General features: G+C 42.1%; 1 protein-coding gene across 1 annotated transcript in view; it reads left to right on the top strand.

Moving 5' to 3' along the window:
- The window catches only part of LOC139442224 (anaphase-promoting complex subunit 1-like), a 56367-nt gene that overhangs the window by 30768 nt on the left and 11589 nt on the right, over positions 1-14010 (top strand). Inside the window, exons 33-44 of the mRNA XM_071223007.1 lie at positions 1148-1239; positions 1358-1444; positions 1986-2033; positions 3084-3166; positions 5347-5425; positions 5809-5883; positions 7514-7590; positions 8654-8744; positions 10854-10967; positions 11504-11649; positions 13227-13313; positions 13594-13789. Coding sequence (XP_071079108.1) covers positions 1148-1239; positions 1358-1444; positions 1986-2033; positions 3084-3166; positions 5347-5425; positions 5809-5883; positions 7514-7590; positions 8654-8744; positions 10854-10967; positions 11504-11649; positions 13227-13313; positions 13594-13789 — 1175 coding nt within the window. The remainder of the gene's footprint in view (positions 1-1147; positions 1240-1357; positions 1445-1985; positions 2034-3083; positions 3167-5346; positions 5426-5808; positions 5884-7513; positions 7591-8653; positions 8745-10853; positions 10968-11503; positions 11650-13226; positions 13314-13593; positions 13790-14010) is intronic.

Genomic DNA, 14010 nt, shown 5'->3' with positions numbered 1-14010 from the left:
TTGTCTGAGATAGGTGGGTATCTGCACATGGCATAGACACTGTTGTCTGAGATAGGTGGGTATCTGCACATGGCAGAGACACTGTTGTCTGAGATAGGTGGGTATCTGCACATGGTGGGGGCACTGTTGTCTGAGATAGGTGGGTATCTGCACATGGCATAGACACTGTTGTCTGAGATAGGTGGATATCTGCACCTGGTGGGGGCACTGTTGTCTGAGATAGGTGGTTATCTATGCATGATGGGGACACTGTTGTCTGAGATAGGTGGGTATCTGCACCTGGCATAGACACTGTTGTCTGAGATAGGTGGGTATCTGCACATGGCATAGACACTGTTGTCTGAGATAGGTGGGTATCTGCACCTGGTGGGGGCACTGTTGTCTGAGATAGGTGGGTATCTATGCATGATGGGGACACTGTTGTCTGAGATAGGTGGGTATCTGCACCTGGCATAGACACTGTTGTCTGAGATAGGTGGGTATCTGCACATGGCATAGACACTGTTGTCTGAGATAGGTGGGTATCTGCACATGGCATAGACACTGTTGTCTGAGATAGGTGGGTATCTGCACCTGGTGGGGGCACTGTTGTCTGAGATAGGTGGGTATCTACACATGGTGGGGGCACTGTTGTCTGAGATAGGTGGGTATCTACACATGGTGGGGGCACTGCTGTCTGAGATAGGTGGGTATCTACACATGGTGGGGGCACTGCTGTCTGAGATAGGTGGGTATCTACACATGGTGGGGGCACTGCTGTCTGAGATAGGTGGGTATCTACACATGGTGGGGGCACTGCTGTCTGAGATAGGTGGGTATCTACACATGGTGGGGGCACTGCTGTCTGAGATAGGTGGGTATCTGCGCTTGGTGGGCACACTGTTGTCTGATAAAAGGTTGGTATCCATACATGGTGGGGGCACTGCTGTCTGAGATAGGTGGGTATCTTTACATGGTGGGGACACTGCTGTCTGAGATAGATGGGTATCTTAACATGGTGGGGGCACTGTTGTCTGATATAGGTGGGTATCTACGCTTGGTGGGGGCACTGTTGTCTGATATAGGTGGATATGTAAGTGCAGCATATTGTATGTGTATATTTGATGTATAGAAAACTGCTGTCCATGCCTTCATTGTCTTGTGACAGGTCGCCCTCCAGGCCCTGAGATGGAGAACTGTTCGGACAGGGAGTCCTATGCTCTGGCAGCTGGTCTGGCTCTGGGACTACTTATGTTTGGGGTCAGTAGAAACAACATATTACATAAGCCAGTGTGCACTCTTTGTGTAAATCAGCAACACATACATTACTTCCAAAAGCATTGGCTAATACAAGGAATTCTGAATCCTGTGTTAACAGAAGGGGAGACAGACGGTGGGTCTGTCTGACCACAGTATGGCAGACATCTTGTGTCACTTCATGGTGGGCGGTCACAAGAGGCCCTTGGTAAGTTCTCTTTCCTTTAAACTATTTCCACTAATAATCAAATGTCATTATTAAATCATATAGTTCTGGTTTTCTTCAAATTTTCTGATATCAAGGTTCATTGTTATCAGGGGGCACGGGTGGCCCAGTCGTCTAAGGTGCCGCGATTCGCTGTGCAGAGTTGCGTCCCTTGGGCACGCCAGAAACCTATGATTGTGGGTTCAAATCCCAGTTCGCCCCGATTATGTTTCTAGGTTTGTCAGCACCATACCCATGCTCATGGGTTTCACCGAAGTGGTAAGTGTCTTAGACCTGTATCACTTCGGGCTTTCCTCCCACATCAAGCTGACACGCCGTGATGTTACTGGAATACTGTAAAAAGCGGCGTTAAATCCAACTCACTCACTCATTGTTATCAATTTCAATAATCTTTTTAGGTATAAATGTTATATCACAGTTAATCAAAAATTCTCAATTTCCAATGTCTGGTTACTTAAATAAACAGCTGATATAACAGCTTAGTAGTTCATGAAGGTATGAAAACATTGTTGTTATGTTGCAGCCTGGTCCTTATAAGGATAGATACAAGTCCCCCAGCTACCTTATATGGGTATGTCCACATAAAGATCACGCTGCTTGTTAAACTGTTAAATTGACTGTTCCAGTTCTAGGTCAGGGCCCACTTTCACAAAGCGATCTTAGCGCTAAGGTGATCGTAACACCCATACTTTAACATAGGCTTACGATAGTCTTAGTGCTAAGATCTTTTTGTGCAAAAGGGTCCAGATGTATTTACTTAACTTAGCCGATCACCCTGCAATGAATGTGTCAAAAAATACATTTTCGGGCTATTTTAGTTTCCAAGACAGATAATCATGCTTATGAAGAAAAAACACAAATCCTTTCTCCGTCGAACCAAGACGAGTGGTACATGTGGTATGACTGGTAAATGTTCGCACAATTTAATATTAATAGCTTCAATTCTTATCAAACATGACTATTAAAGTGCAGTGTAAATGATCAGTGTTCAACAAAAATCCTGGCTGAGCACTTGAGATCAATCCTGTTTACAGTTTCTTAAGCCATGTATGTAAAATCCTGGCTGAGCACTTGAGATCAATCCTTTTTACAGTTTCTTAAGCCATGTATGTAAAATCCTGGCTGAGCACTTGAGATCAATCCTGTTTACAGTTTCTTAAGCCATGTATGTAAAATCCTGGCTGAGCACTTGAGATCAATCCTGTTTACAGTTTCTTAAGCCATGTATGTAAAATCCTGGCTGAGCACAAGAGATCAATCCTGTTTACAGTTTCTTAAGCCATGTATGTAAAATCCTGGCTGAGCACAAGAGATCAATCCTGTTTACAGTTTCTTAAGCCATGTATGTAAAATCCTGGCTGAGCACTTGAGATCAATCCTGTTTACAGTTTCTTAAGCCTTGTATGTTTATCACAAAATGTTATTTTATCAAATGATGGTTGAGTTACTTCGTACAATTTTGTGTAAATGGTAAATAAAAAAATTGTTGCTACAATAGGCCTTCCTAACTCCTATGATCTTTCTGATTTTGTGCACTGTCTTAACTGGACTAGGCTCCCATGAGTCTGGTTTAGACAGATTCAACTGTATCAGTGTATCTGATACCCACGTGATGTTGCAGGAGGGTGACAGTGTGAATGTCAATGTGACGGCACCAGGGGCAACACTGGCGCTGGGGATGCTGTTCTTCAACACCGGCAATAGGTAGCTCTGTTTGATAAAAAACACATGCTTAAAATCACTAGCACAAGAATATTATGTTCCGGATCTTGTCAGATATTCAGAATTTTAGAGCAGTTCTTTTGAAACTATTTGATTTGGCCTCTCATTTCATTATATGAATTTGTAGTTTTGATTACTGATGATTGTTGTGAATGTTTTGGTTTTTTGGTTTCTGATGATGTTGTGAATGTTTTGGTTTTTTGGTTTCTGATGATGTTGTGAATGTTTTGGTTTTTTGTTTCTGATGAATTGATTGTTTTGAATATTTGTTTCTGATGAAGTGACTGTTTTGGTTTTTTGTTTCTGATGAAGTGACTGTTTTGAATATTTGTTTCTGATGAAGTGACTGTTTTGGTTTTTGGTTTCTGATGAAGTGACTGTTTTGATTATTTGTTTCTGATTAAGTGACTGTTTTGGTTTTTTATCCCCCACCCCAATGAAGTTGGCGGGGGATATAGAAATGGGTTCCGTCTGCGTGCGTGCGTGCGTGCGTGCGTGCGTGCGTGCGTGCGTGCGTGCGTGCGTGCGTGCGTGCGTGCGTGCGTGCGTGCGTGCGTGCGTGCGTGCGTGCGTGCGTGCGTGCGTGCGTGCGTGCGTGCGTGCGTGCGTGCGTGCGTGCGTGCGTGCGTGCGTGCGTGCGTGCGTGCGTGCGTGCGTGCGTGCGTGCGTGCGTGCGTGCGTGCGTGCGTGCGTGCGTGCGTGCGTGCGTGCGTGCGTGCGTGCGTGCGTGCGTGCGTGCGTGCGTGCGTGCGTGCGTGCGTGCGTGCGTGCGTGCGTGCGTGCGTGCGTGCGTGCGTGCGTGCGTGCGTGCGTGCGTGCGTGCGTGCGTGCGTGCGTGCGTGCGTCCCAAAATCGTTTCCGGAGCTTAACTCAGAAACCGTTAAATATTTCTCTACGAAACTTTGCATGTCTATCAGACTCATGCTGAACTGGTGCCTTTTGCTATTTAGGAATTCTATAAATTTTTATTTTTTACGTTTCCATGGCAACAAGTTGGACTTAGGTTCAATAAGGGTGGTGTTCGTTTCCGGAGTGTAACTCAAAACCATTAAATACTTTCTTACAAAACTTTGCATGTTTACCAGACACATACTTAACTGGTGCCTTTTGCTATTTAGGAATTTTATAAATTTTTATTTTTTACGTTTCCATGGCAATAAGTTGGACTTAGGTTCTACAGGGGTGGTGTTCGTTTCCAGAGTGTAACTCAAAAAACGTTAAATACTTTCTTACAAAACTTTGCATGTCTACCAGACACATACTGAAGCACTTTTAGAAATTTTTATTGTTTATGTTTCCATGACAAGTTGGATTTAAGTTTTAATATAGGATTGGTTTACTTAAGTAGTATAACAAATAAACTGTTAAATATTTCCTTGCCAAACATTGCATGTCTATATATAAAGCGCATACTGAACTAGTGCCATTTGATATTAAGGAGTTTTAGAAATGTTTATTTTAGAATTTCCATTGCAGCTATTTTGACATGGGCTAAGAGAAATGTTGGGTCAGTTACCTGGTTTGGGACCATAACGTGTTAAAATGGGCGGGGGATATAGATGACTTTGTCAACTATGCGCTTGTTGTTTCTGATGAAGTGACTGTTTTGAATATTTGTTTCTGATGATGTGAATGTTTTGGTTTTTCGTTTCTGATGAAGTGAATGTTTTGGTTTTTCGTTTCTGATGATGTGAATATTTTGGTTTTTGATTCTGATGTTGTGAATGTGTTAGTTTTTGGTTTCTGATGATGTTGTGAATGTTTTGGTTTTTGGTTTCTTATGATGTAAATGTTTTGTTTTTTTGTTTCTGGTGATCTGAATTTTTATTGTGTTTCTGATGATGTGAATGTTTTGTTTTTTTCTTTCAGATGATGTGAATGTTTTGGTTTTTTGTTTCTGATGATGTGAATGTTTTGGTTTTTTCTTTCAGATGATGTGAATGTTTTGGTTTTTTGTTTCTGATGATGTGAATGTTTTGAATATTTTCATGTGATGAAGATACTGATTTACTTTCACAGGATAATGTGAATGGTATTTGGGTTAATTTTGTGATAATATTATTGTTATGTGAATACTTTAACAGTCACTGTGATAAACATTTAAAGACTGTAATTATCAAAATATGCCCACAAAATAGATGTTTGACAATTGTTTTTAACAGTGCTGTAGCTGAGTGGCTGAAAGCCCCGGATACTCAGTTTATGCTGGACCATGTCCGGCCGGACTTCCTGTTGCTCAGGGTAAGACTATGTATAGGATTATGTGCTGATCAATATAAAATGTTGATCAAATAATTTTTTTTTTACCAAATATTGATCACGTACCCAGATTAATAGATATCTGTGAAGCAGAATATTTTTAATTGAGGGTAACATGGTAAATCTTCATTTATGTCAAGTGATGACATTTAATCTATGTTTTAAGGTAGGGAAAATGGTAATTTATTTGCATAAATGTATTTGTAATTTATTTTTCTATTTATTTGTCTATTTTTTTGTAATTACTGATGTCATGTAATTCCTAAGTTAAAGTAGGAGAAATGGAGAATCATGGTAAGGAGTGTTGCAGTATCTTGGATGGTGTCTTTATCTCTCACAACAGTAATCTGTCTTCAATATTGCAGACCCTGAGTCGAGGCTTGGTGATGTGGGACTCCATTGTGCCCAACCTCAGTTGGGTTGGCAGCCATATACCGGAGGTCAGTGAGGCTTACTATAAAGATGACCCGTGAAGATCCGGGGTAGAATAGGTCTTCAGCAACTCAAGCTTGCCTTAAAAGATGACTATGCTTGTCGTAAGAGGGGACTAACGGGATCAGGTGGTCAGGCTAACTGACTTGGTTGATGCATGTCATCAATCCCAATTTCGTGAATTGATGCTCATGATGTCAATCACTGGATTGTCTAGTCCAGACTCAATTATTTAGAGACCGCCATCATATAGCTGGAATATTGCTGAGTGCGCCGTTAAACAACAAACAAATACTATAAAGCTACACTGATTTGTGCCACATTGGGAACTGTGTTATGTGATTACTTTGGCTGGATGTTCACAACGTAGTGTTTCAGAAAGGTAGTCAAGATGTGGTTATTGAAAATATTAACCAAAATGATATCTTGATATGAAGATGGCGCAGAATTCAGACTTTGCATTGGATATGACAGCTGTGGGGATTCCCTGTTAGAAATGGTACCCAGCGACCTTTGCTGGTTGCAAGAGGCGATCTTAGGGATTGGGTCATGCTTTGTGACTTAGGGGGCGGTCGGGGAGCCTCGTGGTTATAGCGTTCGCTCGTCACACCGAAGATCCTTGTTTGAATCCCGACATGGGTACAATGTGTGAAGCCCATTTCTGGTGTTCCCCGCCGTGATATTGCTTGAATATTGCTAAAAGTGGCCTAAAACCAAACTCAATCACTCACACTTGGTGATTTAGTGGTGTATCATCATACCCAACGGCATTAGTAGTTGCTCGCAATATCAATCACAGGATTGTCTGGTCCAGACTTGATTATTTACAGGCCACCGTCATATTGCTGGAATATTTCTGAGAGCAACGTTAAACAACGAACATGCATGCACACACATTGGCCAATTCATCAACTGTGAAGAGCATAATTTGACATTCGTACATTTTACAAGCAACTGCATTTGGTACACATCCCTGAGAAATCACAAGCATACGTAACTATAAAAAACCTTTACAAATGGAGGACAAGGGAATTGTCAGACTGTTCCTCAAAACAAGGTATATCCACACTGTCATGTATCATTCAATGTTGACAGTAACTTTATCATGGCACAAGGTCTATGAAATAAGTCAAGCTTCTTTTAGACAGGCTGTTGAATCAACTTTGAATTATTGAACCTCCAACATTCCAGACCTGTGAACATCTAGGAAGAGAATTGGTCTTCAGCAACCCATGCTTGCCGTAAGAGGTGACTATGCTTGTCGTAAGAGGTGACTAATGCGATCAGGTAGTCAGGCTCACTGACTTGGTTGATGCATGTCATCGATCCCAATTATGTAGATCGATGCTCATGATGTCAATCAGTGGATTGCCTGGTCCTTACTTGATTTTTTACATATCACTGTCATATAACTTGAATATTGCTGAGTGTGGCGCTAAACAACAAACAAAATCCAACCTTCCAACAGATTGGCCGTCATGCACTGTAACAGGGATGGAACTGAAACTCACACTAAGTGAAAGTCAATACTAAACTGACATGAAGCAGAATGTTTACAGATATTTACATGTTGAATCATCAATTCTTTCGTGAATGATGATACTGTTTTTATAGGGAATGAAATGTTTATATCTTCAGATTGTAAAGAAGTATGCCTTTAAGAAGAATCAAACAGTGGAAGAAGAGGATATTTTCATAGACTTTGAAACAATGAGGTAGTCATTCTTGATCAGCTTATTCTGTTCACAAAGAATAAAAAATCATTTTTTTGTCTCTGGCCTCCCCTCCCTGTGCCCTGGTGTCTGGTCGCTGAGATGTTTTCCTGCATTGTTCGTACAGGTTTGAAATGGCCTTGAATTTTTAAGGTCCCTTTTGAAAAGCCTTGATTTTTAAAGTCAATTTTAAAAGCCTTGAAAATAACCAAAATATCTTGAAAAGCAATGAATTTGTACAAAGTGACATCTACATGTACTTGTTAATAAAAGCTTAAGTGTGATTTATCACAGTGATAGATTTGTGGGCCAAGGACCATGAAAAATTCATGACAGACTTAATATATTTTATTTGACGGTTGTGAAAATAAACCTTGTTTGAAAATTTGTTCAGTTCTTAGTAGCAGACTTCTGGTTATAACAATCCATTTTCTGAATTATTTTCAGTGACTAATCATGTTATTATTTATCACAGTTATTGGAATTTGTGACAAAACTTAAAGATATAACATCTTTTCATAACGTGTACTCGCAAACAACTATGAATTACTATGTCGCTTATATCATCAAGTAATAGGCTTTGTGTTTTCAACAAATCGTAGTGTTGCACATGTGCCTTGCACTGAAACCAGTTTACCCAAGGAGGTAATCAATACGTCGCTAATTTTGTTGATGTAAACGACTAGTTTGCGATGGTGACCTGTCAAATTTAGAATGGTGGAGATTTGAAATTCTTTTGTGTGTGGCGGGGCATATACAGCTGGATTGTTGAGCAAGTACACTTTCTGAAGGATGAGTACAAATATTAAAGTAGATAACAAAATCAGAATCTCTAGTTGTATGTTTAGTAAACAAGCCAGATAAGTTATCCAGGATCACTTGTTTTCTGTATCCAAGAGAATCAGACTTCTTCATTCAGAGTTGATTGGCCTGGATAATGCAGTACTGGTAATACAAGTGCTAAGTAGAACTAGCCGATACTACTACTGCTCCAGCAGGTTCCTAGTGTGTGATGGGTTGAAGGTGCTTCTACTGCTGCTGTTACTCTGTGTATGTGTTTTTGCAGCCAAGCTTACTGTAACATAGTTGCCGGGGCATGCATGGCGCTCAGTCTCAAGTTTGCTGGATCGGCCAACCAGACTGCTTACAATACTCTAGTAAGTACAGAGCTCAGTGCGGGGGGCAGGTATTTCACAGCTTCGCACATATCAGTAACAATGTACAAGAGGTCTCAAGACTTTTTCTTTAATTCAAATATATGAAATATGTTTTTGTTTGTCCTATTAGAAGATGGGCTTTGTCTCCTGGCATGTCAGTTATCAAGTTGTCATTTATCATATCCTTAACTGCCTATTGAGATATATATCTTATGAGGACAGTGGATCACAGCCCCATACATGACCAGGAAATCATGAATTGCATCATATGAGCGAGAGAGAGAGAGAGAGAGAGAGAGAGAGAGAGAGAGAGAGAGAGAGAGAGAGAGAGAGAGAGAGAGAGAGAGAGAGAGAGAGAGAGAGAGAGAGAGAGAGAGAGAGAGAGAGAGAGAGAGGAGAGAGAGAGGAGAGAGAGAGAGAGATTATTTTTTTTACAATATATATGAATATTCCTTTAAAAGTTATCCTACTTAACACAGGATTATTCCCACTAATATGAGCTGTCACTTATTTTCATTTGTGTAATCTGTCTTTTGTGTAAACTAACTCACTCACTCACTCACTCACTCAACCACTCACCTCTTTCCCCTTAGTAGTAAAAGTAAAATTCCTGATCACCCCTATTTAATTTAGAAATGGGGATCTTTGTTGCTTTTATCCCACATTAACCTCTAATATGTTGTTCTTATTTGTATAGGGCTAAAAAAAGAAAAAATGTCTTGGTTCTTAGGAACCGCCTGCATCATCATAATGTCCAACGCATGTTTCGTTATTATCCCCCCCCCCCCCAATATACATCGTTAAATATTTTGCGTCTTGAACACATGACCCTGGCAGTGAAATGCTGTAATACGAAAATTAATGTGATCCAATATAGCAAGCAGTTACTTCCCTTTATATGCCCACTGCTTTACTGCAAATCTCGCATTAGGGTCATGGCGGCAATAGGAGTGTGTGTGCTTGTTTTGCCATTCGCAAATATGGTCAATGAAAACATGAAATTTGTGATAAGACATCACTAGACATAATGATTTACAAATTCAATTGTATTAGTGTACTGAAAGCCTGAAAATGTTTCATATACAGAGATTAAGATTGCATGTGTATTTGTCTCATAAAATAAGCCGGAAATAGCAATCAGCAGTTCAGACATTTTCTCCCCAATCTGGAGGGGATTTAGTTTAAAAAATACTTAATGTCATGGCCCATAGAATAGCTAAAAAGAAATGACAAAACTGTGATAGGAAGACCGAAAACTTTGTATCTTGTAACGGCTAGTGTTTGTTTCAAGGCGAGTTGATGGCGAGTTGATGTGATTTGCTGATCATTCATACATGATTTCACCAAAACTAATGTAAACAATTTCGCGTGAAATAAAATCGAAGCTCATTGTATTATGCACTCACTTGTAGTCAAATACTGTATTCCATTATTTAACTCATCAAGGAATATATTTATGTAGGGAGGCCCTTCCCAGGTTTATTGAACACAACTGTTTATTTGGTTACATACTAGTTGGAACTACCTGCCCACACTATATTTTCAAAAGCTATTGCCTGAGGACCAATTATTTTATTTTTTTTAGCCTCAATGGAGTTGTGTGTAATAAATAGAAAGAATGATGAGTGAAAAGCCCCTGTCAAAATGTTGGGGGGCACGGGTGGCCCAGTCGTCTAAGGCGCCGCGATTCGCTGTGTAGAGTTGCGTCCCTTGGGCACGCCAGAAACCTATGATTGTGGGTTCGAATCCCAGTTCGCCCCGATTATGTTTCTAGGTTTGTCAGCACCATACCCGTGCTCGTGGGTTTCACCGAAGATGTAAGCATCTCAGACCTGCATCACTTTGGGCTTTCCTCCCACATTAAGCTGACTCGCCGTGATATAACTGGAATACTGTTAAAAGCGGCGTTAAACCCAACTCACTCACTCACTCACAGTCAGATTGTTGAATTCTGGAAAACTGTTGTAGTGTAAAGTAATCATTCACTGATTCATACATGGTGACCCTTTGAAGGTCATAATTGTACAACTTTACTTTAAGTGTGGAAGACATGTTTGTGTTTTTCTGCCATGATGCTGTATGTTAAGTTTTACATATTCTCTTCTACAGATGGACTGTATGAAGCGTTGTCTCCAGGCGTTGTCTGTCCCCAGCTACTGTGAACAGGCAGGCAAGAGCTCTGTGGAGAATGGACTGTGTGTCATACTCACAGGATTAGCCATGGTGAGAAGTAGAACAATGTGACGTAGGACTGTCTAGTTTGCTTTCTTAAGTCTTAGTAAATGTATTGTCTAGAACCTGAGGTCTGGGGCCATGTGGCCAGTGTTCTTAGCATCGCCTCTTGTGTAACTGGGGGCACAGGTGACCAAATTGTATAATGCGCCACAAATCTCTGTGGAGAGTTGCATCCTTTAGACATGCCAGAAACCTAGGATCATGGTACGAATCCCAGACTTGCCATGATCGTTTTAACAGCACCTTACTCATGCTTTTCATCAAAGTGGTATGCATTTAAGACCTGCATGACTTCTGGCTTTCCTGCTACATCAAACTGTCACAGCGTGATACAAATGGAATACTGTTTAAAGCAGCATTAAGCCAAACTCACTCATGTATTCTTGTGTAACCATGGTAGCATTATGAAACAGGAAACTGGAATGATGTATGTCTTTTATCTTTAATCTTTATAATTAAGATGTGTTACGTGACCTGAGTGAAGTGGCCTGACCTTCAAGTGATATGGCACTGCTGGTTTGCAGGTGATGGCTGGCACAGGGAACCTGGAGGTGATGAGGATATGTCGCATGTTGAGGAAGAGAGTTGGTCCCCAGTACTCCTACATGATGTATGGCTCTCACATGTCCATAGCCATGTCTACCGGGCTGCTCTTCCTGGGTGGTGGCAGGTAACACTGATAGGGGTTTGTTCTCACATAGCCATGTCTACCGGGCTGCTCTTCCTGGGTGGTGGCAGGTAACGCTGAGAGGGGTTTGTTCTCACATAGCCATGTCTACCGGGCTGCTCTTCCTGGGTGGTGGCAGGTAACACTGAGAGGGGTTTGTTCTCACATAGCCATGTCTACCGGGCTGCTCTTCCTGGGTGGTGGCAGGTAACACTGAGAGGGGTTTGTTCTCACATAGCCATGTCTACCGGGCTGCTCTTCCTGGGTGGTGGCAGGTAACACTGAGAGGGGTTTGTTCTCACATAGCCATGTCTACCAGGCTGCTCTTCCTGGGTGGTGGCAAGTAACACTGAGAGGGGTTTGTTCTCACATAGCCATGTCTACCAGGCTGCTCTTCCTGGCTGGTGGCAAGTAACACTGAGAGGGGTTTGTTCTCACATAGCCATAGCCATGTCTACCAGGCTGCTCTTCCTGGGTGGTGGCAAGTAACACTGAGAGGGGTTTGTTCTCACATAGCCATGTCTACCAGGCTGCTCTTCCTGGGTGGTGGCAAGTAACACTGAGAGGGGTTTGTTCTCACATAGCCATGTCTACCAGGCTGCTCTTCCTGGGTGGTGGCAAGTAACACTGAGAGGGGTTTGTTCTCACATAGCCATGTCTACCAGGCTGCTCTTCCTGGGTGATGGCAGGTAACACTGAGAGGGGTTTGTTCTCACATAGCCATGTCTACCAGGCTGCTCTTCCTGGGTGGTGGCAAGTAACACTGAGAGGGGTTTGTTCTCACATAGCCATGTCTACCAGGCTGCTCTTCCTGGGTGGTGGCAAGTAACACTGAGAGGGGTTTGTTCTCACATAGCCATGTCTACCAGGCTGCTCTTCCTGGGTGGTGGCAAGTAACACTGAGAGGGGTTTGTTCTCACAAAGCCATGTCTACCAGGCTGCTCTTCCTGGGTGGTGGCAAGTAACACTGAGAGGGGTTTGTTCTCACATAGCCATGTCTACCAGGCTGCTCTTCCTGGGTGGTGGCAAGTAACACTGAGAGGGGTTTGTTCTCACATAGCCATGTCTACCAGGCTGCTCTTCCTGGGTGGTGGCAAGTAACACTGATAGGGGTTTGTTCTCACATAGCCATGTCTACCGGGCTGCTCTTCCTGGGTGGTGGCAGGTAACACTGAGAGGGGTTTGTTCTCACATAGCCATGTCTACCAGGCTGCTCTTCCTGGGTGGTGGCAAGTAACACTGAGAGGGGTTTGTTCTCACAAAGCCATGTCTACTGGGCTGCTCTTCCTGGGTGGTGGCAGGTAACACTGAGAGGGGTTTGTTCTCACTAAGCCATGTCTACCGTGCTGCTCTTCCTGGTGGTGGCAAGTAAAATGTTAAAAATAGAAACAGCGTATAATGAGGTACCCTTGCCAGATAACTGAAAAGAAATTTGCTTTGTGTTTTTGTGCTGTCCACCCAAATCGTACTAACTGTAACTTTGATAATTCTTAAATAAATTTTACCGAATCTTTTTTTAAAAGAATATATATTAGTTTATGTGACCATATTTTGAAGATACCGTTGTGTTATGTCTTCAGGTACACACTGAGCACAAAGCCGGAGGCAATAGGAGCACTGCTGTGTGCCTTCTTCCCCATCTACCCAGCTCACAGTAATGACAACAGGTATACTACGACGACATTCTTGACTGAGTACTTCATGATATACTAGGTAGCGAGAAGGTTTTCGGCAACCCATTCCTGCCGTAAAAAGCGACTATGCTTGTCATAAGAGGCAACTAACAGGATCAAGTGGTCAGAATCGCTGACTTGATTGATGCATGTCATTGTATTCCAATTGTGTAGATCGATGCTCATGATGTCAATCACTGGTTTGTCTGGTCCAGACTCAATTATTTACGGACCATGTAATATTTAATATTCTTTGTGGTTCTGTCTGTTCTAGGTATCACCTTCAAGCATTCCGCCACCTGTACGTGTTGGCAGCTGAGCCGAGGCTTGTCCTGCCCCGAGATGTGGACACAGGCCACATCTGTTATGTCCCTTTGGAGATCAAGTTCAAGGACTGTGTTTCGTACAAGAATGTCAGCTACAGGATCATGGCCCCCTGCATCCTTCCAGAGCTGGATCGTATTGAGGAGGTGAGGTAGTGATCCAAATTGACCGTATTGAGATGACCTTATTTGGGTAGTGATCCAAGTTGACCTTATTGGGGTAGTGATCCAAGTTGACCTTATTACGGTAGTGATCCAAGTTGACCTTATTACGGTAGTGGTCGAAGCTAATTTATTAAGGTAGTGACCCAAGTCGAACTTATTGAGGTAGAGGTCCAAGATGACCTTGTTGAGGTAGTAATCCAAGT

The sequence above is a fragment of the Haliotis cracherodii genome, unplaced genomic scaffold (genome assembly GCF_022045235.1).
Source record: "Haliotis cracherodii isolate W230 unplaced genomic scaffold, xgHalCrac1.p SCAF_5, whole genome shotgun sequence".
NCBI lineage: Eukaryota > Metazoa > Mollusca > Gastropoda > Lepetellida > Haliotidae > Haliotis > Haliotis cracherodii.
Note: the sequence above shows the minus strand (reverse complement) of the source record. Positions and strands in the feature narration are given on the sequence as shown.